General features: G+C 35.4%; 3 protein-coding genes across 3 annotated transcripts in view; 1 reads left to right on the top strand and 2 right to left on the bottom strand.

Annotated features, from left to right (window-relative positions):
* The window catches only part of LOC148956140 (large ribosomal subunit protein mL65-like), a 160,680-nt gene that overhangs the window by 9,495 nt on the left and 124,207 nt on the right, over window positions 1–26,978 (bottom strand). The gene's annotated exons all lie outside the window — the stretch shown is intronic.
* LOC148956145 (large ribosomal subunit protein mL65-like) lies at window positions 3,173–4,867 on the top strand. The gene has a single exon (XM_089094128.1). The coding sequence runs from the start codon at window positions 3,196–3,198 to the stop codon at window positions 4,819–4,821; it is 1,626 nt and encodes a 541-aa protein (XP_088950254.1). The 5' UTR covers window positions 3,173–3,195; the 3' UTR covers window positions 4,822–4,867.
* LOC148956144 (uncharacterized) lies at window positions 6,107–16,408 on the bottom strand. Its single transcript, XM_089094115.1, has 2 exons — window positions 16,275–16,408; window positions 6,107–7,489 (listed from the first exon to the last, which is right to left on the bottom strand). Exons 1-2 carry the CDS (start codon window positions 16,363–16,365, stop codon window positions 7,239–7,241), a joined length of 342 nt encoding a protein of 113 aa, XP_088950241.1. The 5' UTR covers window positions 16,366–16,408; the 3' UTR covers window positions 6,107–7,238.

Here is a 26,978-nt window from a genome sequence, read left to right as displayed (position 1 = left end):
CCAGGAATAGATGGTATACCAGTAGTTTTGTTAAAGAGGTTTCTTGATGTTTTTTTGCTAGTTTTAGTGGATATTTTTAATACAATTATAAGTAGTGGTATATGGCCTTCCCTATGGAAAGTATCTATTATAGTGCCTCTTTAAGACAGGTAGTCCTATTGATAATGATAGCTATAGGTTGAAAGCATTAACACCTGTAATTAGTAGAACTTTAAAAAGGATTTCCGACAATCAGTTGAATGAATGGTTGGAGGGTTATGGGGTAATTAAAGAGGAGCTGGGGGGTTTCATGAAAGGGTATAGTAGGTCGGATGTAGCATTTGTGTTAATTGCACTGATAGAGAAGTATGGATCAGGTAGAAAAAGCTGTATGTTGCGTTTCTAGACTTAAGAAAGGCATTCGACAATGTAGATAGAGCTCTCCTTGAAAACTATTAAAGAGATGTAGGTCTACCTTTAAGTTTTATTCGTTTATTTGTTGGTATGTATTCTGGGACTAAGTCTATCGTCAGGGTTGCAGGTTCGGGATTTTCCAGGTTATTTGACCTTAAGAAAGGAGTGAAGCAGGGCAGCACCATGTCCCTGAGACTGTTCGGTTTGTTTTTGAATGATATGGTGGAGTTTCTGGAAAAAAAAAATGGGCTCCAAAGCTGTGTCTTGAAAAAATTAATTTGTCGGTGTCATTATTTGCGGATGAAACTGCATTGGTGGCGAAGTCGGCAAGGGAGCTTCAGATGTTACTGGATTTAATTGACGAATACTTACAAATGAAAAAGTTACAGCTGAACGTTATGAAAACTAAAGTGGTTGTTTTCAGTAAAAGGCATGCAAAAATAGATAATATATTTGTATTTGGAGGACAACAATTAGAAGTAGTTGAAAAAATAGAGTATCTTGGTTATATCTTCCAAAGTAATGGTGGATGGAGTTCTCATATTAAAGAAGTGTTAAATAGAGGAAGAGCTGCAACATTTTCGCTTTTCAGGAATAAAATTAGTGGAATAAAGAATTTGTCTTTGCAGAAGAGGTTTTTTTTATCTAAGATTATGCCGATTCTCCATTACGGGGCAGAGATCTGGAGACATGAGAACGCTGCCCAGTTAGAAAGTGTTCAGCTCGGTTATTTTAAGAGATTGTACGGGTTGCATAGAATGACCCATACCCAGTTTCATAAAGGAGAACTTGGACTGGGGTCTCTTAAAAGTTATAGAACAGCCCAAAAGACAAAATTTTGCCTAAAGGCTGCACAGTTACCCAGTGATAAGCTACTGAAGGGTCATATGATGATTTACTTCAAATACAGAGTACAAGATCTTGGCCTTTTAAAGTTTAAGAGGTATTGGATAAGGCAGGTTTTTCTTTCGCTTGGACTGAGGGCCTTGGACCAACTAGTCAACATTTACAGTTGGTCAAGGACATCAAGTGGGTGCTGGAGGACCAAACGATACAGAAATGGGGTGAGGAGATTAAGAATTTGGAAATTTTAATTCATTATAATAAGGTTAAGGTAATTTATGGTCAGGAATTTTATTTTTAAGTTAAATTTACCCTCTAGATACCTTACATATTGGATGCAGCTACGATCTAATTGCCTTCCGATTCGTTCGAGATTGAAAGTTTTTGAGAGGAGGAAAAGTGTCCCGGACGGCAGGTTTGCTTGCCCTCTTTGCCAGGAAGAGGAGGAGAATTTGGAGCATTGTCTAAGTCGTTGTCGAGGTCTTTTGGGGGTAAGGGAAAATTTATTTGGGAATGATGGAGTGCTGCTTCCTGATGCCTTGAAAAGTCCGTCGTCACAATTTATTTGTCTAGTGGGAAGATATCTTGATGAGTATTTTGCAAAAAGAAGAGAGTAGTTTTTATTTTATTTTATTTTAATTTTTTTCTTTATTATTGTGACGAGTGCTGTAATTTGTTAATCTTGTATGTTATTTGTGTACATGGCCACATTTTGGCTTGAAATACACGTTATCTTATCTTATAGGTATCTTGTTCCATTGGTGTAAGTTGCAAGTGTTGGCTTGTCGAAAATTTTAATATTTTAAAGAAAACAAAGCCTTAGCCCCCAAACTTTGGTAGATGTGACAAAAAACCACGACTTGGTTGTTTATATCCCTGAAATGGATAGACCTACCAAGTATTCATTGAAACGAATAGACCATCTTCTTGAGAAGAAGAAGAAAATCTGCCTCGATTTTGAGGAATTGTAGAAAGAATATTCATTGTAAAAGTATTGGGGGTTTAAGTAATCGTGGTTTGATCTTCTTGTATAATGCGTAGTCGCACTAGTTGTGGTTGTAGTAAAAGTAACCATGTGATAGGAGCTGTAGTAGTAGTAGCAGGTTGGAGGGCTTTTGTAAAGGTACCATTATTTTGGTGTGAGTTGGAAGCTTGAATGGTTTGAAATAAAGATTTCCATATTGTAACTCAATTTTTGGTGCCAGTCGTATAATTTATGGAACGAATTGTCAATTATAAAATTCTAACGATTTCCTAAATGATCACGAGTTGCCAAATCTCCGTATGTACGAAATTGGAAAAGGTGGGGATTGGGCTGCACTTCAAGATTCTGATTTGAACTGTAACACATTCGCCTTTGAAGGCGTAACACTGTAATAGGTCAAGGTGTCCACCAATTTTGTTAATCTTTCCCCTAAGACTTCATGAACAGTATCAGCCATGAGACTTTTCAAAGCTTATTAACCATTCTAATATAAATTACAATCTTGAAATTCTGACCCAATGCCATGCCTGTCTTGGGACTGGACGCACAATTAAGTGCCCTCTCTTTTGCCACTTAAAAAGGGTATTCCATGTTGGAATTTATGATGCAATGAGCCCGCTTCCTAACTTTCTATGATCATCAGTTGTGTATAAAAGGAGAAAATGTATGGGAGCATCGCCCATGACCAAGTCTGCCCTATTTTGTAGGCTGCGATAAAGTTTGCATAAAAAATTGAATATAGAATGCTAAATAGCAAAAAATTGTTGTCCTGTGACCTGGTTTTGCTGATTGTTTAAATTAGCCCCAATTTAAATAAACTGCTTGATAAATGACAATAATTTAAAGCTATTTAATAATAAGCTGCTGAAAATATATGGATGATTTTCAAAGATTCATAAATCAAAATCCTTTTCCTGACAGTCTGAATGTATGTTTATTGAACTTTTTTTAGGTTGTGCAGTAGAGTCTGTACAATGCTAACTTCAAGAGGACGAATTCTATTGAAGCCTAACGGCTTACCAAAACTGGGTTGTATGGAGAGCACATCGACTACAGAGGCATCGCCAACATATCCAGAAATTCGTGACATCTCTTTCAGAGGCAGGGCCAGATTACGTGCAGAAGCTTTTGCAAATTTAGTAAGAGAAAAATCATCATATGAAGAAAAAATGATGGAAATAAATATGCCAAGAATTTATGGATGGACCACTTATATTATAAGGCCAAGAAAAATTGGCTATAGTTCAGAAAAATTCTATAAGAAAATAACAAGGACAGGAATGATTCAAACCGAGAATATTCCCCTACATTCACACCTTGATGCTATCAACGACTTTGAAAAGATAAAAGTGCGCGTTATTGATACCCTTGAGGCGGAGCTTGATTATCTTAAATCAGTCCCATTGGCCGAAAGATTACCTACTGAAAAAGATGAAAATTTGCGAACTTCTAAATATATTGCTTCAGTTTTATCTCGAGCTCTAATGTTGTCTGCTGCTAAACATGATGTTGATCAAGTTGACATTGAAGAACAGCCTCGTTGTGATGCCTTTTGGTTAGTGGGTGGTTTTCACCCACCCCCAATTGTTAAAAAGTGTCGTACAAAGTATTCGCCTGAATGGCTAAGAAAAGAAATAGACGAAAATGAACCTGTTGGTTTTAGATTCCAGTACCTAGGAGAGCCCCTTATTCAGCTACAATCAAAGAACCCCCTTGCTAATAGTGTTGGTAGTGATTCTACAATCGCACAAGAAATAGAAGTACCATATTGTCCGTACCATACTTCAAGCTTTGAATTAACGAAATGCAGATATTACGGAACTAACGTTAACTCAACTTGGCCACATGTAAGTGATAAAACGTTTACTACTTTGTCATGGTTGCCCTTTTCTTGTGCTTATGGAAAAAGTGGCAAAAATGACATCAAGGAGTTTAGTGACAACTTGGCAGTTGTACATGGTTTTGGGTCCATGCTTGCTCAAGCCTGCAAGCTTGGGTTCAGTCCTCTAAATAAGATAACATACCCAATGACAACTCAAGTGATAGTTGGTGATGGCCAGTATTTGTCGTTCTATCAGTATCAGTTAAACACAAATGTTCTTGATCCACTTTTACTAGAAGAAAATGATCCTAAAAATATTTGCTGGTCTACACCAATGCATCGTCTATATGAATGTGTTGAAAATGGCAGAATCAAAGGCCTGGATGAAAATGTTCTGCTTATGTTAGTGAATGCATTTAGAGTCAAGTCTGCTGAGGCTCATCAGGAGCTTAGTCCGTACTTCGGTGATGTTAAGTATATTTCTGATCTCCCAGATGTTGAAAAGAGGAAGTCAATTTTAAGTGATTTTAAGGAGATGTATTCGAACCGACCTCAACACCGTAGGAAAAGACCAGAAATCTATGATTGGGAAAGGATTTACAAGATATACTTCGAAACAAGACCACAAGACGCCAGACGGAAGTGGTGGGCTAAGGATGAAAGGATATCTCACCAGCGTTATGACAGCATTCGTCCAAGATACGTACCTAGAGACATGAGAGATCCACCAAAGAGATCTCGTAGAGGAAAAGGTGTCGTCAAAATCATTGATGAATAAAATAGCTATGTTTTCTTAAATAAATGTCTTTTTTGTATAGTTTACACTGGGTTTAAAAAGAAGGATTGCATTAGGGAAACTAAGTAATGTAGAGGAAGCTAATGTATCTTTAACTAGTAGAGGCCCAATATCTCTTAGGAAATTGTAGCCTTTTGGAAAAGCTTTGTAGATTATGTTAAAAAAATTTTTATCTTTCTCTGCTCGGCATTTGAAAAAAAAACAGTTTCAATCTTTTTAGATGAAATCTTCAATCAGTTTATTCCACAAATGGAGCTTGTCCGTCAATTAGAACTGTACTGGAAGGACAGAACTATTTTTCTGTGGATTTTTCAAATTAGAAAAAAGAAAACGTACCGTAAGTAAATTATAAAACATGGATCGAGTATTAACTGTCTTAGACTATGAATGTTTGAAGCATATTTTATCTAATATTTTTAATCGGCTGCCAACCCCCCTCCTTACCCACACACCTATGAAAACAATTAAAAAACCGCACTTATATGCCATAGGATTTTTGCTTATGCTGACGCAAGAAAAGTTTATCAACTACTTTAAGCGTACGTTATGTACAAAGTCACAAAATAATTTTTGCAGGAATTATATCTTTTGTTACTATATAGTCTAGTTAATAGGAAAGGGGGTGACTTGGGGGCTCTGTTTGTGCATAAAAGGATTTTTACGTCTTAGTTACTGTATTTTCCCTAAAACATTTCCTGTTTCGATAAATAAAAGTTCAAATAGGGATAAAATTCTTTTAATAGACAGTGATGATGATAACAGTGATAGAAATTCACAAAAACCAGATATTTCGGTCACATATACAGTGACCGACATCAGTATTAAACCTAAACTGAAAATATCTGTTATTTTTGTTAATTTATATCACTGTTAACAACATCACTGTCTATTAAAAGGATTTTATCCCTATTTGAACTTTTATTTATCGTCATGGAAAGGCAGTGTGGTCTTCGAAATTATCTATTTCCTGTTTCAGTTTTAGTCATAGTTAAATAATTAAATAAAAAAGCTCAATAAGTGAAAACGTAGGGTAATTAAAAAGAAAAAAACAGTCAGAGAGGGAAGGTTAACCCTGTGACGTCACAAGTCAAACGCAATTTTCCCTTTAATGTTGACTGGGCAGTGTCTCCAAAGTAAGAGATATATTTCTTTGTTTTCTATTTTTCAATTCTTGTGTGCACAGTTCCTCTCTTTCTCTCATTTGTCGCTTTCTCTCTCTCTCTCTCTCTACCCCCTCCCTGTCTTCCTGTATCAGAAAGGTAAATAATTCGTGTAAAAATTGTATATTTTTGAATGAAACACTAAACTATCTTTTCACTCTAAAACAAGGATATAGAATATAAACGCAATTATAAATAGAGTAGGCCAAATAAAACAATATATCTTCAATAGTGAAGTTTAATCTTGGAAAATCTAGTGGAAGTCAGCTTGGGTTTTTCTTCCAAGCCCCGTTGTTTTCTTTACTGTTAACAATTTTCCTTGACTAGATTCTTTATGTATTTTGATTTTTAGGGCCTACTTTGCAGAACCTTCATTTGGTAACTGCTGAGGAGAGGCATAGTTTCCCAGGGCAAAAAAAAATACAATTTATATAAAAAATGGCAAAAGGTCTTGAAAACATTGCAAAAAAGGAATTTCATTTCTTAGAATAACCCTCTCACTGAAAAAGTTTAAAAGAGCGTCTCTGTCTTTTAAGCCCTCCATCCGAATAGTCAGGTTATTTGGTAAGAGAAGGGCAGATGTGCCAAGGCTGGCAGGTTTTCGTGAAGCTAAACTTCAAATGACCTACTTTTTCTTTGTGCTGGTGTTTCTTTTACTTGATTAGTGTAGAGGTGAAGCTGCCCTTTGTACCCTTGTGTAATGCTATAAGCTCTTGATCTGTTGCTGCATTCTAATTGTAACTGACAAAATTACTTCCACTAGATATTTGAATCATAGGATTCACCACCGTAACATCATTTGTGGAGACGTAGATTAGGATTTAAAAACAAGCTGATGTTTGTACTATGCAAAGTACTAAAGTTAATCAAGTAAAAAGGGAAAATTGGCTCAAAAACAATTTTCCTATATATATGGGATGGGGTCCTTTGTCACCTGGGGATGGAGCCCTTGATTATATACAGAGGCTCTTTGAATGTTGTTGTCTCTCCGCTGTTTGTTTAATCGGTTGTCGTCGAAACGTAGAACAAATGATTAGATCATTAAGGGGTGTCTACATTGCTTTGTTTAAATCTCTACACCCATTTAGTGTATTGCTGTCAACCGTAAGAGAAGAGGATTAAACAACAAAAAAAAGCGTAAAAGTAAGAGGGCCAATTATTGACTAGTCCTAAACACTAATTCAGAGAATCACAAAGTTCATAGGAAACTAAAAACAGAAATGTTTTATCGTGATCACTTTATCGTCCCATAATTTGTGCCTCGTCAGCCATTGCCATTTCATCATTGAGAGCTTCACTTCCTTTCTTTTTCCTTGAATAAATTAAAAACAGAATTCCTGCTGCAATAAACACAGTAAAAACAACCCAGGATATATAGTAAGAAAAGCCAAAGTACCAATTTGATCCATTTGGATAGAATTGCTTCAAATGAATTTTCTCAAAGGTTACAGCAGCGTCGATGACTTCGATCAGGACGAAGATAGTTGCAGCTAAAATTAGAATTTTGAGTTTATTTTCATATCGTCTTGACTAAAAATTAGCAGCTTAAAAACAAACGAAGGAGCCTCACGTGCATTGCACGGAAATTCTCCTAAATTTTGAACGAGTTTCCAATTTAACATAAGTGGAGAACAAAAGATTCGAAATTAGTTTCTGAGTCTTAACTAGGTATTTTACGAAATATATTATGAATTACCGAAAAAAATGAGGCAAGGAAAATACCGGACAAAAAAAAAGATTGATGAGAAATAAAAAAATCGTATAAATCTTAAAATTTTTGAGGAAAAGCCCAAAGCTTCGTTATAATAAGGATCAACGACAGTCATGAAAAGGCCTTTAATCGAGCGCTAACGACCAAGATGCAAAACCTTACTGTAACAACTTTGGGTCAGTCGCTAAAGCTGCGTCTGGTTTCGCTCCAATCTTTTATGGGCTCAGGTCATAACTTTAAGACATGTTAGACTGTGGTTTTCAGTTACAAAAGAAATTTCTTTTTATAAAGGATACTTGCGAAAATTCCGTGGATGTCTGAAGGGAAGGGAAGCCAGATTGGACCTTTGCCTGAATTAAATAAAAAGTTTTTTTGCTGAATGTTAGGAGCAACATTAAAACAAAACGACCAGAAATAATTTTGTGCACAAGAAATTTTTTAAAGCACTGAAAGACTTGCGTAAAGAGCAAGGGGTTGAGGAACTGGCTGCCTACCTCATATACGAAATAATCACCAGGAAATAGGATAAACATCAAGAAATAAGGTTTCCAAACGAGGCCCTTACACGGGAACTTGTTTCCAAGAGGGTAAAAATTTCTTAACAGGGAGCTCGTTAAAAACCGAAATAATTCTTGTTATTGAATATGTTTAGGAAAATTCCAAATTATCATTTTTATTTGCATTTTCATTATTTGCATTTTGCATTTGCATTTTATCATTTTCATGTTTTTTTTATGTTTTTTGTTTTGTTTTAATTGTTGAAGCTTCGGTTGCTATTGGGTGGAGTAGGTCCTTGCCTACATTCGTTATCACGAACTGTTTGAAAGGTCAGAAATATGTAAATAGAAAAGGTTTTTACTATTCCATAAAATTCAATTCATCCCTTTGTTTAAAAAAATTATTTGTCTTTTTTTGTGCACCCTTAAGAGAGGAAGTTAAACAGTTTCATCCCCTACCCCAACTCCTCTACATAGAAGAAAAAAGTATAAGTTTACTAAATACCGTATTATTTTGAGCAATACGATGGTTCAGACAAGAAAGCCTTTCTTTTATCGCGCGTATCCCTCCCTCGCCTACTGAAATAGTTAGTTAGTCTTCCACGTCCTATCTTTTTGTATGCTTGTGTAATATTTGATGCGAGATTGAAATCTTATGTATGGATGATTTTATCAAGTAGGCGAACGGGGAATCAACTTAAAACAAGACATACTTTAAGCCATATGACCATGGGAGTTAGTCCGTGGATACAAACTGTAAGTAAGGAGCAACGCGGACGGATAGTAGCCAAATCTCAAAAAAATATTTTTCGATAGCAATATCTATGTACAGCAACATAATTGGCCTTTTAACATGTTCCTGATTATATAAAAATCATTCAATTTGAAGCTACCTGTCAAAAGTTACTATACTTTAAAAATTTACGCTGTTTTTGGAAAGAAACAAAACACCCCAAAAGGGCAAGTGATCTTAAGGAAAATTAGATCATCGAATTCAGCATTTCATAGAACCCTGTTCTCGGGGAACAGAGAACCCTAAAATTCTGAGATAGCCCAGTGATTTATAGTTACCAAAGAAATATATAATGAGCTTTCCAGTCACAAAGGCTATTATGCCTTGCGGCTAGTCCCTAAAGATGAACAAATTTCATACAAAATAAACCGTTCTTTACACAAAATAAACAGACATTCATTTTACAGCTTTATTTAACTAAGTTTATTCTTTTGAAAACTCAAAAAAAAAAATTTGCATGCTGACCATGGTCTGCGTTGCGCAGGTACCGATTTCCTGATTCAATGCCTTCGGCTGAGAGTGCAATACGTGGCTGGGGGCAAATCATCTTAATCTTCCCGTGTTTTTCCTCCAGATTTCTCGACGTACCCATTTAAAGCTGGGTCGACTCCAGCTGAGCTTACAGAGTCACACCATTGACCCCCGTTTCAAACAAAATAACCAGCGACTTCAGGACTCAAACGACTGACCTCAGGATTTGATTCTGAGGACTTGCTTCTTTTGAGGCATGGTACAATTATGTTTAGTGATGCATAATTGCACATCAAACATTTTAAAGGAGGGCCGATGGTAGTGAGTCTTTGCAAAGATGGGTTGAATGTGCTTAAAACTCCAAAAGTGTATTTTTGTGTCCCAAGCTCCTAATTCTCCTTGAGCCTTCAGATAAATATAAAAGGAATTTGGGGGTATTAATATATAATCTCCTTTGTTCCCAGAATTTTTTTAAGACTACGTTTTTAATATAGGTACTGCATGGTGACAGCGACTCTTTTATGGCAGACAATCTTTTTATGTGCAACATAAAAGTTTCCGTTCGCATCCTTACCAGCGCAAAAGGTGGAAAAGCGGGGAAGAGGGATAATAAGTACCGTCAATGGGAGGATTTGAAGAATTCGCATTGAAAACCATGGAAACAACGACGCTATAATTTTCATATTTAAGACCCCCCCCCCTCCAAGTAAATTTTTTTAGGGGCAATCATTATTCTAAATGCATTTTCAGACGAAAATTCAGCAGGAGTTTAAAAAATCGGGTTAAGTGAGGGAGTAGCAACTCTTTCAAATTTGGAGAGCCTTGGAACAATCATCATAGTGATAAGTTGCAAGTAAAGAACAGCCCTTATTAATACAAACTTAGACTCTAAAAAACGAAGTTTTGGTTATAACACTTAAAAAAAATTATATTAGTCTTCATGACATTATAAGTATGCCTTGTATCGAAAACTGAATACACTAAATGAAGTCTTTTTCTCAAAGTATTACTGTACAAAAGTTAATTTTTTTATTTAATGAGTCATGTTCGAACAGGTAGTACCCCTCCTTCTATTTAGGGCCACCCTCGGTATAGCCTTAAAAACGAACGGAAATCAAGTTTTAAAAAAGAAGTTTTTTAAATGAAAGCCAAAGAGTAATATTAAAACGAATAGAAATTATACCCTATATAAGGATTGCTGCAACCTCTTCAACTCCCCACTCCTTATGCTGAAGTTTGAACTTTTGTTCCGATTTTTTAATAACGACTGCTTAAACATTTGAACCACATATCGGCTTCAAAGAAACGTCTTTATTTCGCATTTCGTTGCAAAACACAGTAAGAGGTAAAGTAAACACAGTAAAGCGCCCTTAAAATTGAATAAAAAGTATTTTTGAGCACTGTAAAACTTTAGCACAAAAAGTGAAAAATTGAGGAGAGGGGACTTATGCTTATTTCTGTTCGTTCTAAGTTTTAACGTCGTTCTTTGCTTTCATTGAAAAAGATTTTTTTCTATTTGATCCAAAGAAAGCAATGCAGAGTTCTTCTTCGTGGGAAGACCTAAAATACATACTTAGCCTGAAATTTTGCAGTAGCCTTAATATTAAGTAACTTTCCGCTAATGAAGTGTCTCCGTAGGTCTTCCCTTGTTAATTTTTTTTTGTTTTTTTTTGAAATTTCAAATGGCCACTCTTGGCTAGGAACGTAAAAAAAGGAAAGTCTTTTGTGGCTTGTTCTCAAGCTTTCAGGTGTCAGATTTTCTAATTGAAGGAGATCGAAGTCATTGTTAGGAAGAAACTTATTTTAGTTTATAGTTTTTTTTTGGCTATTCGTTTTGCCACTGATCTCACAAAAAAAATGGAATTATAATTTCAAATTGAAACAAATATAAGTAATTCTCTTATTATACACGCTTATTAACAGGCAACTTTGAATTTGAGATGCCCTAGGGTTCAACTTGTGGACTTGTGTAAAAATGATTATATCTTGCTTTTGAAGAGAAATTTGTCTGGTTTTAGAATGAAGCAAAAATCCAGCAAACAATCCAGAAAGCTCAGACCTCCGGCCCCCAATGGAGTTTGTACACTACGAAAAATCTGTAGCTATAATTAGTAAGTGTCAGTTGCATTAATTCTCGAAAATTTAGGAGGAGAGGGCAAAATGTGTTTTTCAAAATCTAATTGGGATTTGTGGTTCTTTCAGTTTTTCAATGAAAATATAAAAAAAAGACAGTTTTTAACAAAAATGCCCCCAAAAAAGTATTTTCAAAATCCAGGGCGGCAAAAAATCCAGAAAGCTCAGACCTTTGGCCCCCCAATGAAGTTTTTACACTACAAAAAATCTGCAGCTATAATTAGGAAGTGTCAGTTGCATTAATTCTCGAAAATTTAGGGGGAGAGGGCAAAATTTGTTTTTCAAAATCAAATTGGGATTTGTGGTTCTTTTAGTTTTTCAATGAAAATATAAAAAAAAGACAGTTTTTACCAAAAATGCCCCCAAAAAAGTATTTTCAAAATCCAGGGTGGCAAAAAATCCAGAAATCTCGGTCCCCAGGCCCCCCCAATTAAAGCCGCTGCGCATATTGCTATTTTTGATTACTCTTTGCTGTCAGCCAATTGTCCTAAAAACACTTAAGGTCTGTAAGGGAATAGACTTGGTTGAGATTGATCTATTGTTTTTAGATGACCAATCGTAGATCATTTTACATTATTATGTTAAGTAGCAGATGTGACGAAAAAGCAATGTGAAAAACTTGTATATTGATATTTACGTACTTGTATGTTAATTAAATAAAAAAAAAAACAAGTTTTTAAATGAAAGTAAGGAACGACATTAAAACTTAAAATGAACAGAAAGTATTCCGTGCATTAAAGGAGCTGTCTCCTCATCAACGCCTCGCTCTTTACGCTAAAGTTTGACTTTCTCACAACTCTATTTTTTTAAACAATGAAAAACTTTAGCGTAAAGAGCGAGGCGTTGAGGAGGGAACAGCCCCTTTCATATACGGAATAGTTTCTGTTAGTTTTCAGTTTTAACGTCGTTCCTTACTTTCAGTTAAAAAAACTTGTTTTTTTTATTTAATTTTTGAACGTTTTTGAATTAATGCAGGTTTTGATTTTGGCTCACCGTACATGAATAATTAAAACAAAATGTGCATATTAATTTTACTTTTATTTGGTTAAATGGCTTTCTCGAAACTTGTTTAATTTGATTTACGAACGTTTTTATTAGTAATAAATATACGTAACTTACGAATTAACTTACGTAACGAACTTCTATATTCATAGATTTTTAATACGTGTATTAGGGGGTTCGTCCCCTTGCTCTTTAAGCTAAAGTTCAAATTTTGTTCCATTTCTTAAAAAATGATCCCTTAATCACAAAGGCCGTTAATTGGAATAAATAGCTCTTATGAAAGTACTAAAAAATCTTTGGCTTAAAGAGCGATGTATTGACTAGGGGGTGAACCAAATCATTTACGTCATATTTTCTGTTCGTTTTAATTTTTGATGTTGCTTCTTACTTTCAGTTGATAAACTTGTTTTTTTTATTTAATTTCTGATCTTTTTCTTTAATAATGATTGGAAATCCGGCGCCCCTTTCGTAGCAATGCCCCTTCCCCCATGAAAACTTACTTCATGGAAAGATCCTCCCATATAACCCCCGACCCCCCTCCCACCTACCAGAAAAAATCCCCCCTGAAAACGTCTGTATACTTCCCAATAACCAGTACTATATGTTAACAATGGGTAAAGTTCATAACTTTCAGCCCTCCCCCGGGGACTTCGGGAGATTAAGTCATCCTAAAAGATATAGTTATCATATTTTTGACCATGCTGAACAAAATGGCTATTTCAAAATTTTGATCGGGTGAATTTGGGAAAAAAATGAGCGTGGGAGGGGGCCTAGTTGCCCAACATTTTTTTGGTCACTTAAAAAGGGCACTAGAACCGTTAATTTCCGTTCCAATGAGCCCTCCCACGGTATTCCAGGACCACTGGGTCGATACGATCACCCCTGGGAAAAAAAAAAAAAAATAAACACGCATCCGTGATCTTTCTTCTGGCCAAAATGAAAAATTCCACATTTTTGTAGATAGGTGCTTGAAACTTCTACAGTAGGGCTCTCTTATACGCTGAATATGATGGTGTGATTTTCATTAAGGTTCTATAACTTTTAGGGGTTATTTCCCTCTTTTTTAAAAAATCAACCAAATTTTGTCTGGTGCGTAACTTTTTATGGGTAAGACTAAACTTGATGAAACTTACATATTTGAAATCAGCATTAAAATCGGATTGTTTTTATGTATCTATTGTTATCGAGATTCCGTTTTTTAAGAGTTTCAGTTACCATTGAGCCGAGTCGCTCCTACAGTTCGTTACCACGAACTGTTTGATTAATCACTCTTTGCTGATACTTGAGTTGAAAAAATAGATAAAACGAAAAAAAAAACTAAGGTCCTATGAATATTTAAGGTCTGTTAGGGCATAGACCTGAATCTGGTATGGTGGATCGTTTTTGGATGAAAAATAATAGGCCTTTTTAATTCTTAGAATGTAGTACCTAGTACAGAGAAAATCAAATCTTAAATAACTTGAAGCTTAGACAACCATGTATACTTTAAAAATTTAAGAAAAATGAGAGTTCAATTGTTATTGAAAATGACTTCCATATGCAGTTGCTCAGTCTTTGTGTAACTGAAACGGGGTACAAACAAGAAGGGGGGGGGGTAATCAGCAAAATCAAACTTTTCAAGAAATTTTAATTTTCCTGCGAAGGTGGAGTTGTCTCTGAGAATTATCAGAGTATTAATGTTTGAGTTATTACGAACGGAAAATTGAATTAGTTAGCTGTATTTATTTGTTTTCACTGTTGAAAATGCCTACACTGACAAAAATAGGGTACAGCCCCCCAAAACTTCAAAATTGTGAAGTAATTAGAAGAAAAATCCTGAAAAATTTTGGTTTTCACGTATGAACCCAGCTAAGATGGGTAAGGCGGGGGGGGGGAATATAGTGTTCTTTTTTATTCATCGTCCTTGGTATGAATTGGTATGAATGAACGGTCCTAGCCGACTGTTTAGCGCGCTAGACTTGAATCCTTTGTCTGTTAGGACCAGGGGCGGATCCAGGATTTTTTCAGGGGGAGGGGGGCAAAATAGGTTAATCCAAAAAAATTTTTTAGGGGGGGCAAAATAGGTTAATCCGATAGACTTGCGTTAGGAGCAAGTTTAATTAACGTAAACTTGAGTTAATTAAGTAAATTACACTACTTTGGACTACGCTAGGGGGGCGCCCCCGTGATCCCCTGGATCCGCCACTGGTTAGGACAGGGGTTCGAGTCCTGGTATCGATGGTTATTTGGTTTGAAACAGAAGTAAGCGGCGGAGTCTGTAAGCTCATCCGGAACCGACCCAGCTCTAAATGGGTATCTGGCAAGATCTGGTTGGAAAACACGAAAAGCATTGGAAGATTTTCCCTCAACCACGCGTTGCATTCCCGGCCGAAGACAGAGAATCAGGCGATCGGTACCTGCGCTACGCAGACTATTGTTCAGCATGCGAAAAAAAAAAGTTTTTAGTCCTTGATACTTCAAGTAGCTTTTGATATGGGACTGAAATGTGAAAGAGCGGTTATGATGAAATTTATCTTTTAACGTTTGACGTGATATTTGACGATTATGTTTATTATTCCTCTTTGTTGAGGTAAAAAGTTGGATATATATCTAAACTTCAAGCTAATTGACTTAAAAAAAAACTGCGAAAAAACCTAAGGTCCTAAAAATATTTAGGTCTGTAAGAGAATAAACTTGATTTTGATCTGTGAATTGTTTTTGATGACCAATTATACACCATTTGACATTCTTAAGTTCAGTGACTTATGTTACAGAATGGCAATATAAGAAAGTTATTATGGTTAAATCCATTTTCGTTTATGTTCAATATCCCTCTTTACTGACACTTGAAGTTAAATATTTAATTAATCATGATGTTACTTGACTTTAAAAAAAAAAAAAATATCCGAAAGGATATCCACATGTCTAAAACGTTTTACGGAATTCCAACCTTTTCTGTCTCGCATGACCTGTGAATATTTTGACAATCGAGAAATCTAAAATGTCAGTTTTCAACTAAGTACATTCTACTTTTTGTCATTTACTGCCAAAAAGTTTGCTACGCTTGTTTTTTAACAAGTTACTTTGACATTTGTTTATACCATTACGATAATAAACTACGTATCTGTATGTAAATTTCCTGCGCCGGCAAAACATTTGAAAGTTTGAAAGACATTTGCAACAAACTTTTTGTTAACAAGTCACTTTAAGATTTATTTTAAGTAGCAAGAACAGTGAAAATTAAATCTTATTGTTTGAACTGATTAAGTGAAAATTTGCACAATCTATGGAAAAATAAAGAAAAATGAAGAATTTAATTTTGAATTAATAAGAGCTACATAAGCAGTTATGTAATTTTTGGTAGTGGGAGGCGCCAAAAAAAGAAGCATGGTTAAAACTAAGGGAATAAAAAGATTCTTGATATTTGAAATTTTATGAACCAAAAGTTTGTTTAAACTTAACAAACAAGTTTTGCTCATTTATTTTCATGATTCAACATGGCAACACTGGAAAAAATGCCGTAGTGCCCTAAAAACCTTAAAATTAAAAAAAAACCTAAATAAAGCGATAGATAATTGCGGGTTTTAAATTTGAATAGACATAAGATTGGCCAAAGGGGCAAATAATGCTTTTAATGTCCGTGGTTACTTTAAGTGAACTATTCTGTCTTGCAATAGTAGATGACTCACCTGTGAGTAAATTCACTGCCCCAGCGAGACGTTTGAAAGTGTATCTTGGATTACGGAAAGTGTAAATAGAAAAACAAACTGCCAGAAACATCACAAAAAGGCTAATGGCTGCAAGACTAATTTCCGTTCGTCGAAAGTCTGAAAGTATACAATTTCGGTGACTTGGACGTTTTATTGGCAAATAGAAAAGTTGAGCTCATACATTGATGGCGGATTCCAACACTTCTTTAAAAGTTCGACAAAAACGAAGAAAAAAAATAAAGGAAACCATACCAGGGTGGCTCTTAGCTAAGGGAAAAAAACAAAAGGAAAGAGCTGATATTTTGGCAAAGACTTCCATCGAGCCCTTTTAGCGATTAAAGAAAGGCAAGGAAAAAAGTGTGTTATAAAAGAAAAGCTAATCCTTAGAAATAAACTAATCAAAATCGTGGTGGTCGTCGTTTACCCCCCCCCCCCCGGAAAATACCTCCCCGCGCAATATACCCCCCCCCAGAAAAATACCCCTCCCCAGAAAATACCCCCCACGGAAAATACCTCCTGGAAAATACCCCCGGAAAATACCCCTTCGGAAAATACTCCCCCGCTGAAAATACCCCCGTAGAAAATACCCCCCCCCGCTAAAAATACCCCCCCCCCCGGAAAATAACCCCCGTATTATTTGAGTTTGAGTTATTTGAGTTTTTTTTTATTTCCATAGGGGGAAGGAATTTTGGTACTTGTGTATTATGCGCCACTTACTCAAGTTTACGCTGTGTAAAACTCGAGCAAAAACCGGTTTCTTCGTTAGTTTCTTTCATCTTAGCATGAGACAAGACAAAGACAAGTGACAGAATAGACAGGAAATATATAATTTGGGCTATATATTTGCACAGAGAGGGTGGGGGGATAAAGTATTTGGACAGTTTGCAGTCAGAAAACAAATTTCTTCTAGGCATGGTGGCTAAAAAATTAAAGAAGAATAGCGAGGTATCTGGAAATTTTGTTAGCTAAAAAAAAAAAAAAAAAAAAAAAAAAAAAAAAAAAAAAAAAAAAAAAAACTCAGTATAAAGTAAAAGTATAAAGTAGTTTTTTTTTCAATGACCGTTTTCCAGTATCAAGTACTATTATTAGGTTAATGTACTGTTTCATTTAAGTGTTTTTTGATGATCGCTGATCAAAGTTTATGTTATTTGCGCCTTCCGTTTGTATTATTTTACTATGTTCATGACCGTATATTTGGCTTTCAAATACACTTCAACGTTCAACTACGTTGAACAAAATGGTTATCTCAAAATTTTGAGTGGATGTGTTTTGGAAAATGGGGGGCGTGAGAGGGGCGTTAGTCGCTATCCAATCACTTCCAACTATTAAAAAGGCACTAGCCCTTTGAATTTCCAATCGAATGAGCCTTTTTTGAAGTTTCTACGACAGTGATTTCAATAAAAACTTTATATGCCCCTGGGCATATAAAGGGGGGGGCTTGTTGCCCTCCAATCACTTTCATCTATTAAAAAGGGTATTAGCCCTTTGAATTTTCAATCGAATGAGCCTGTATTGAAGTTTCTACGACATCGCCTTCTATAAAAACCTTATATGCCCCCAGGGCATAACTTAAAACCCTTGCCCTGAGGGCTGTTGGGACGTGTCATCCTCAAAAAAATATTTTCTGTTTTGAAATCAACTACGCAGAACAAATGGGGTATATTAAATTTTTGTGTGGTGTTATTGGGGGGAATGTTGGGCGTGGGGGGGGGCTAGGTACCCTCCATTCACGTTTAACTATATAAACCGACCGAGCCACTATAATTTCCAATTGAATGAACCCTTTTTGAGCTTTTTACGAAAATTCCATCGATACGAAGTACCCGAAGATGGAGAACCAAAAAACAGCACATAGTACCCAAGTCTTTCCTTACTTAGGCAGCGCTCTCGCGCTGCCTATGATAAGAAGCTTTTTAAAGAAGTAAAAAACTCTAGAATAATGAGTGGGGTATTGAGGAGGGGTAGCCCCTTTCATATAGGGAATAATCTCTGTCCAATGTAAGTTTTAATGTTGGTCTTTACTTTCAGTTGAAAAACTTGTTTATTTTTTCAATTGATTACCGAAAAGAACAAATGAATGGTGTTGGACAGTTTAATGTATACTGATATTCGTTCGTGAAAGAAAACGATTAAAACGTATTTTGTTTGCAGTAATTTGTATTTTGTTATTTGTATAATTTGTATTTGTATAATTTGTATATTAATTCGTGTTTTGTTTAGGCGGGGAAGGTATTAATAATAGAATACTAATTGCTCATTTTATGACTAAAAAGTTCAGAGTATCAGTTATAGTAGTATATGCCCCTGTAGAATCGACTGGCGGAGGTACAAGCGACTCGAATGAATTTTACTTACAGTTCCAGAAGCACATAAACAGGGTCCCAGGTAGAAATGCGATGTTTTTACTGGGAGATTTTAACGCCTAGGTTGGTAGAAATAGGGATAGATGGTACCCTAGCCTAGGTACATTTAGTGTAGGAAAAGAAAACAGTAATGGATACAGACTTTTACAATTTTGTAGGTATACCAATCTTGTTATAACCAATACAGTATTTGATCATATAATGTCCCATAAGTTAACATGGTATTCACGTGATGGTAAGACAGCTAACCTTATGGATTACGTTATTGTAAACTGAAGACTGGCAGGATCATTACAAGATACTAGGGTATATAGGAGTGCCGTTATTGCTGTTAAGCGTAAAGATCACCATCTAGTAGTGTCAAGGGTTAATTTAAAGCTGAAATATCGGAAGGGTAACTACCTCCCGGGAAGTTATGATGTTGGTAGACTCCAGGATACGAATTTGAGAGAAACTTTCCAGGAATGGTTGAATACTAAACTTGATAATGTCGAAGATGGTTGGAATTATTTTAGAAAAATAATTTGTGAAGTTGCTGAACGTGTCTTAGGGAAGAAAGCTAGATCTACAGCTAAGAATATTGGTGAAAAAGCTTTATGTTTGATAGAAAGGAGAAAGGACTTGTACAAGAATTACCTTAGTGATAGATCATACGAAAACAAAAGGAACGTAACGAAAGCGGAGAAAGCATTAAAATATGAACTAAGGAGGTGTGAAGTAGAGGCCATGGATAAAACTGCCGAGGACCTGGAAGATGCAGCTAGACGACATAATAGTAAAATATTGTACTGGCATGTTAACAAATTGAGAGGGAGTAGTCAATGCGGACTTGGCCCAGTTAAAGAATGGGGCCACAATTAGCGATAAGGAAAAAACTAAAGAGAGATGGGTCGAAAATTTTAAGAATTTGCTTAACCTATATATAGTTTAAGGAAAAGATATAGAGGAAAATGAAAAAGTTTGTGATACCTTGGATGTAAAGGAAGATTTGTTTTGTGAGGAGGAATTAGCGACAGTACTAAAAGGACTAAAAATAATAAGGCTCCAGGTGCTGATAGGGTGGTAGATGAGTTTATTAAATATGGTGATTCTGAGGTTAGAAATAAGTTACTGAAGATTATGAATATGATCTTTGAAAAAGGGGAAGTACCTACCGATTTTAGGAAAACCTTAATTAAGCCACTTTACAAGAAAGGTGATAAAAGTGAGTGTGGTAATTATTGAAGGATTAGTCTGGTCTCTGTACGTAGTAAATTACTAAGTAATATGATACTTTTTAAACTGAGAGATGCCGCAGACAAAGTTTCAAGAGAAGAACAGTGCAGTTTTAGAAAAGGTAGAGGATGTGTTGACTAAATTTTCACTCTTAGGTTAATCATTAAGAAGTACCTTACTTATCAAACACCTTTGGTCCTCAGTTTTATACATTATGAGTAAGCATTTGATTCTGTTGATAGAAGAGCTTTTAGCAAAGGTCTTATCCTTGTATGGTATACCAGACAAATACATTAAAGTGATTAGTGCTATGTACGAGAATAACACTGCAGCTGTTAAGGTAGGAAATGAGGTTAGCAGCTGGTTTTGTATTAAATCAGGAGTTAATCAGGGTTGTGATCTATCCCCCTTTATATGGAAAATTTTGATGGATTTTGTCTTAAGAAGCACAGGACAGCCAATGGGAGACCGCGGAACCAAGTGGGGAGTAAAAACTCTCCTGGACTTAGATTATGCTGATGATTTAAGCCTCCTAGATGAAAGTGTGAGCAAAATGAATAAGGTTTTAGAGAATTTGCGAGTTCAGGGTGCTAGAATAGGTTTAAAAATTAATGTTAAAAAGACTAAGTCATTAAGGCTAGGTATAAGAAAAGATGAAAAGGTGAAATTAAATAATGAAAAGACTGATCAGGTGGACAGCTTCACTTACCTTGGTAGTATTATTAGTAAAAAATGATGATTGAGCAGTAAAGATGTTAAAAGTAAAATATCCAAGGCACAGGGTGTTTTCTCACAGTTAAAAAAAAGTTTGGAAGAATACGAAGATAAGTCTGCAAGCCAAGATTAAAATATTAGAAGCTACAGTGATGACAGTGGTCAAATATGGCTTTGAACCATGAACGCTCAGAAAAGCAAATAAAGATTTGCTAGATGTTTTCCAGAGAAATTGCTTAAGGATTGTTCTGGGTACCCGGCTGACTGACCGTATTTCAAACAATAGGCTATACGAAAAATGTGGTTCAATACTGATCTCTAGGGCTATAATGAAAGAAAGGTTGAGGTGGCTATGGCACGTTGTGCGGATGAAGGATGACAGATTGCCGAAGATTGTTCTTCTCGGCCAACCGTCTAGGGCTAAACAGAAAGCAGGTCGTCCCCGTCTGGGGTCGGAGGACGTCATAAAGAAAGATTTAAAGGAAATGGGAACTTCCTGGGAGGGCGTAAAAAGGGAGGCTTTGAATAGATTGGGATGGAGGAGAAGCGTGCGTAGCTGTGTTGGCCTCAGGTGGCTAGGGAATGCGGTGAGTTGTTAGTAGTAGTAGTAGTAGTAGTAGTAGTATCTATTCTAATTAACCGGCCTTTGTTATTCAGGGGTTTGTGATTCGAACAAAATTCGAACTTTAGCTTAAAGGGCGAGGTATTGACTAGGCGGCGAACTTCCTAATATACATAATAAAAACATACGAATATAGAAGTTCGGTACGTAAGTTAATTCGTAAGTTACGTCAGAACAAAATTTCGAAAAAGCCATTTAGTAAAAAAAAAAGAAAATTAATATGCAAATTTTGTTTTAATTATTCATGTACGGCAAGCCAAAATCAAAGCTGCATTAATTAAAAACGTTCAGAAATTAAATAAAAAAATAATTTTTTTTAAACTGAAAGTAAGGAGCGACATTAAAACTTAGAACGAATAGAAATTATTCCATATATGAAAGGGGCTGTCTCCTCCTCAACGCCGCGCTCTTTACTCTAAAGTATGACTCTGTCTCACAACTATAATTTTTTAAACAATAAAAAACTTGAGCGTAAAGAGCGAGGCGTTGAGGAGGGGGCATCCCCTTTCATATACGGAAAAATTTCTGTTCGTTTTAATTGTTAATGTTGCTGCTTACTTTCAGTTAAAAAAACTTGTTTTTTTATTTAATTTATATATCAATCTAGACTTTGGCTTACTATTCATATGTTTGATAGTTTTTAATGATGGTTGTATTAAACTGCTTTGGATTTACGGGTACGAGGAAAAGTAGTCAAATATTTTTGGGTTGCAAATATGCCTAGTCCTTGGGGTTCTATAGGGCTGACTGAATTCTAAACTCCGTTATCTTATAGCCTTGAGCATAAACGTATATCAGTCAACTATCCCCCTCCACCTACCCTGGAATTATCAATTTATTCATTAATCCTTACGAGATATGGCATATGTACCCTTTTGAATACCTTAGATGCATGTAATGTATTTTGATTTATTTCGATTTCCTTTGACAAGCTCAGACAATTTTAACTTAACACCCTTAGTCGTTCCTGAGATAGCGCAGATATGCCTTTTGGGCAAAATTGGACCCGCATAGTGTGTTTTGGTTTAGTTTAACATTCCCAAAACATACTAAAAAATTCTAACGTTATATCCAAAGTTTTTTCAGGGATAATGTATAAATTTAGTTTATTTTCATTTAATTTTACATATACTTCAACTTTCAACAAAAGTTTCAACTTAATACCCTATTCCATTCCTTAAATATAGCATATGTACCGTTTTGACAGGCTGGCTTAAACTCGCTTACTTTAGTTTAATGGAAAACTAATGCATACATTTAGTTTATTTTCATTTAATTTTTACATATAATTCAACTTACAACAAAAGTTTTAACTTAATAACCTATTCCATTCCTGAAATATTGCATCTGTACCGGTTTGACAATCCGGTATAAACTCACTTACTTTTGTTTAATGGTAAACTAATGCATACAATTAGTCTATCTTCATTTAACTTTACATATACTTCAACTTTTAACAAAAGTTTCAATTTAATACCCTACTCCATTCCTGAATTATTGCATCTATACCGTTTTGACAGCCTGGCTTTAAACTCGCTTTCTTTAGTTTAATTGTAAACTAATGCATACATCTAGTTTATTTTCAATTAATTTTACATATGCTTCAACTTTCAACAAAAGTTTCACTTAATACCCTATTCCATTCCTGAAATATTGCATCTGCACCGTTTTGACAACCTGGCTTAAACTCACTTACTTTAATTTAATGGTAAATAATGCATACATTTAGTTTATTTTCATTTAATTTTTCATATACTTCAACTTTCAAAAAAAGTTTTAACTTAATACCCTTTTCCATTCCTGAAATATTGCACCTGTGCCGTTTTGACAACTTGGGGTTAAACTCTTTTACTTTAGTTTAATAGTAGCAGCAGTAGTAGTAGTAGTAGTAGTAGTAGCAGTAGTAGTAGCAGCAGCAGTAGTAGTAGTAGTAGTTACAGTAGCAATAGTACTACTGGTAAAAGCAGTGGTAGTGATAGTAGCGTTAATAGTTGAAGTAATAGTAGTAGCAGTAGTAATAGTAGAAGTAGTAGTAGTAGCAGTAGCAATAGTAGTAGTAGTAGTAGTGGTAGTATTAGTAGTAGTAGCAGTAGTAGCAGCAGTGGTAGTATCCCTAGCAACCGTACAATGTACTTTTTAGCCAGAGGCAATGCGAAGCGAACTAACCTAGCAAATCCACTGCCAAGGCGGGTGGTTACAAGCAGTAGTTAAGCAACAGACATCCATCCACTGTGCGATCCTTAGCAAAATGAAAAACGGTCAAAACAGAAAAAGGAGCGTCTTCTCAAAGCGGTTAGAAGCTTCTTAACACTTTTATTACCAATAATGGAAGGACTGATAACCAGCTTTCTACATTCATAATCAAAAATTGCTAAACCTTATAAGTTGATTCCAATTGATTGGATGGCTGATTATCTAACTAATTTTATCTGTGGTTAGATTATAGCCGAAGATGGAAAACTACTAATATTTCAATCTCCACTTCCGCGGGAGGACAAGCAGAAACCGTACAATGAGAAACCAATCAATATGAGTGTGATTAACAAGAAGAAAGTGTGTCAAAATCTCATGCAAAAATGACACTCATTTTTCTATCTCAAAGAAAGTGAGGCTGTTAAAATTAATCACAAAACCAATCAAGTTGTGTAACATATAGCAAAATTTACAATTTTGTCAATTTAAAATCAGATTTTGTTGCAAATCGTAAGAAGCCTGTAGCAATTGACAATCATCTTTTAAACGATTTCCATCATCCAAATTTCCCAAAATTTATCATTGGCAATACACAAATTTTAAAACGTTTAGTGGAACGGCCAGAAACAAATCAAACACACAAAAAGAAGATGACGAAGGTTTTAAATCAGTCAGGAAAAATATCAGCTAACCCTACAAAAATCATGATAACACTTCGGAGATTTCGATGATTTGACACTCAGTAATGGAGCAGACGAAAACGTCTTGCTCTGAGTTTCAACTCTCCGTCCAGAGTACAAAGAGGCAATGGACGCATCGGCACACATTTGCATGCAAAACGACTAAACTATGAAACACGTCTATGAGAAAAGTGGTGAAGTCGGTAGTCTATATTCATCTAGTAAATTTGACGATGCATCGGAGATACACCAGAGTGTGGCAAAAACTGTTTATAGAATTAATCAAGTTACACTCTTTACAGTAAACACAGAATCCATGAAAGTCATTATTGAAAAGCTAAGGCTTTCTTTACTCTGAAAATTATGCAAGCAGATGTTTTAGCTCTAGACTCTGCATAGTATATTTTAGGTTTTTTTTTATTTTACATTTTAGCCTAAGTATATTTTTTAGTATATTTGAGAATAGACTCTGCACGTATAGTTTAATTGCCATTAGCGTCTTTAGTCACTATGCATACACTGTTCCGCTGAAAACCAAGATAGGCTAAGAAGTTACAACAGTTTTAGACATGATGCTTGTTCGAGAGTCATACAGTAAACTTCCAATGGACAGAGGAAGTGGATTTGTGCATGCCTAAGACTCTAGGCAGGCATGCCTTTCCAAAAACTAACCTGACAAGTATGTGTCCAATAAGAGTGTCATTCATACTCCTGCCATTTACCCATGCCCTAGCCATTTAAACATTTGCCTCTCAATTACTTGGACTATCTGTCTTGGCTTTTATCTATCTACAATTACCCAGCCCAGTCTTGATGCAACCTATTGGCCAAAATACTTGATAACTTCAATTCAAAATCAATTCAAATTCAATTCAAAATCAATTCAATTCAATCCACATGTACAGAAAATATTGGTCACGATTTTAGAAAATTTCTTTTGAATCTAAATTTTGAAGAAAATTTCCACGTGAATGTCGTCACATTCATCATCAAGGATCTGAAAAAAAAACATCTTTCTTTTCACCGAGCTGAGCTCGGCTCCCAGATATATACAATTATTGCTCGTTTAACAAGAGAGATGTCGAATACTTTCAGAAGACTGCTCACTTACAGTAACAAAAAACTAGTAACCATGTACCAGAACTAGTGGGAATGTATGGATGAATTCGTAACCAATTAACAGTGGCTATAAAAAATCAGCTATAGTTTAGAGCAAAACTATCAAAGTACTGTGATTATGGAGGGTCAAGCACTTCAAGATGGTTTTACTTCAATTATAGTCAACTAAGTCCGATGCCTGAGCACACTATAATATCAGTAAGCGAAGTTAAAGGAAAGCTGAAGTACAAATGAGTTTTATGATACTTGACAAAAAAAATAACAGTAGAATGCAAATGAGCTTCAAAACACAGCCCCCTCCTTAGTTAAGTCAAACTTATTTTGGTGCTGATTGAATTTATAAACAGAAACAAAAAATGGTTTAATTAAAGAACAAACAACTTACATTTCCAGTTTTTATTAAAATATCGTCTAAATATAATACAATTTGTCTTAAAAATAATTTTTGGAAATAAACAAAACAAACTGTCAATTCTGAAGTGTTTTCTATTTGCATCACCTCAAGGTTACATTAAAATAACGTCAGAGAAGCAAAACAAAATTTGATTTCTAAGGCCCTTCATTATGATCACAAATAATTGGTTTCAAAATCATATCCATGCAATATCATAAACAAAGCTTCCTGAATATAAATGTTGGCTCATTGGATGGTCCAGGTAAAAAAACCTTCCTTTCCTTTCATTTGAAAAAAAATCCAATCTTTTTACACCCAGCTTCTGTTCTATTTGTAATACTATATCTTAAATGCAATGTTATCCTAAATATTATTGTTTTAATCCTTCAGCCCCCGATCTTCACGCTAAGCTTTAAATTTTGTCACAACGCTTTGATATTTAAAAACTGAGTTTTCCGTCAATGACTATTGTTTCCAAGATACTAGTCGTATTCTTCACAAAAATTTCTTCTCCTCCCATTGAAAACTCCCCCTCCCCGAAAAAACAGTAGTAGAGTTTTCATAATATGAAAGCACGCAGAGATATCAGACTGGGACTAAGGAGTCCGAGGGTTTTACCAAATGGCTGGTCATTTTTACCGACTGACTTGAGTGATATTGCTATTAAAATTATTTTATTTTTGTCCTTTACCGACTGAGACTGATCTTTTTTCATTGATTTTACATCATGTATTTCTATCAGCTCATTTGCCCTGATAAAAAAAATGGGGCAGTAAAATAGTGGCGCTTCGTACCACTACTTAACCCACCCAGATTTATTATCCAACTCTCTAAGAGCGTTGGTGGAGTGGTTTTTCCTCCCCCATAATTGTAGCCCCTGATAACAACTATTGTACTTGATACCAGTTCACCCCTTACCACCAAGAACGCGTCCAATAGGCGTATATCACAAAGATTTCCCGGCTGAAGTACTTTTGAGGGGCTTTTTTTCTATTTGATTTAAATAACAAGGAGTCAAACTCTAAGCGCCACAACCAAGCAAATTTAAACTTGATAGAGTTCCTTATTCTAAACAAGCAGGCAATAGTTTAAGTAAACGAAGTTTTCAAAAAGTCATCCCTCCCTGTTCAAAAAAAGTATTGAGTGTTGTTCACTAGGTGTACATCAGTCTTTTTCCGTCTGAAGTTCCTTTACTTGTATAGACCATGTGACTTTCCAGGAACAAATACTTAACTGTACGGCATTACTACCCCCAAAACTGGGAAACTAAATATATGGGTTTTGACACTCTTATATCTATTGGCTATCTCTAAATTTTTAATCGATAGCAACTTGGTTCTCCATTGGGCCAAATCGTAGTTGCTCGTGTATTTTTTTAATTTA

The sequence above is a fragment of the Artemia sp. Qi Xiang Cuo genome, chromosome 1, assembly GCF_049724085.1.
Source record: "Artemia sp. Qi Xiang Cuo chromosome 1, ASM4972408v1, whole genome shotgun sequence".
NCBI classification, from domain to species: domain Eukaryota; kingdom Metazoa; phylum Arthropoda; class Branchiopoda; order Anostraca; family Artemiidae; genus Artemia; species Artemia sp. Qi Xiang Cuo.
This window is presented reverse-complemented; position numbering and strand designations above follow the sequence as displayed.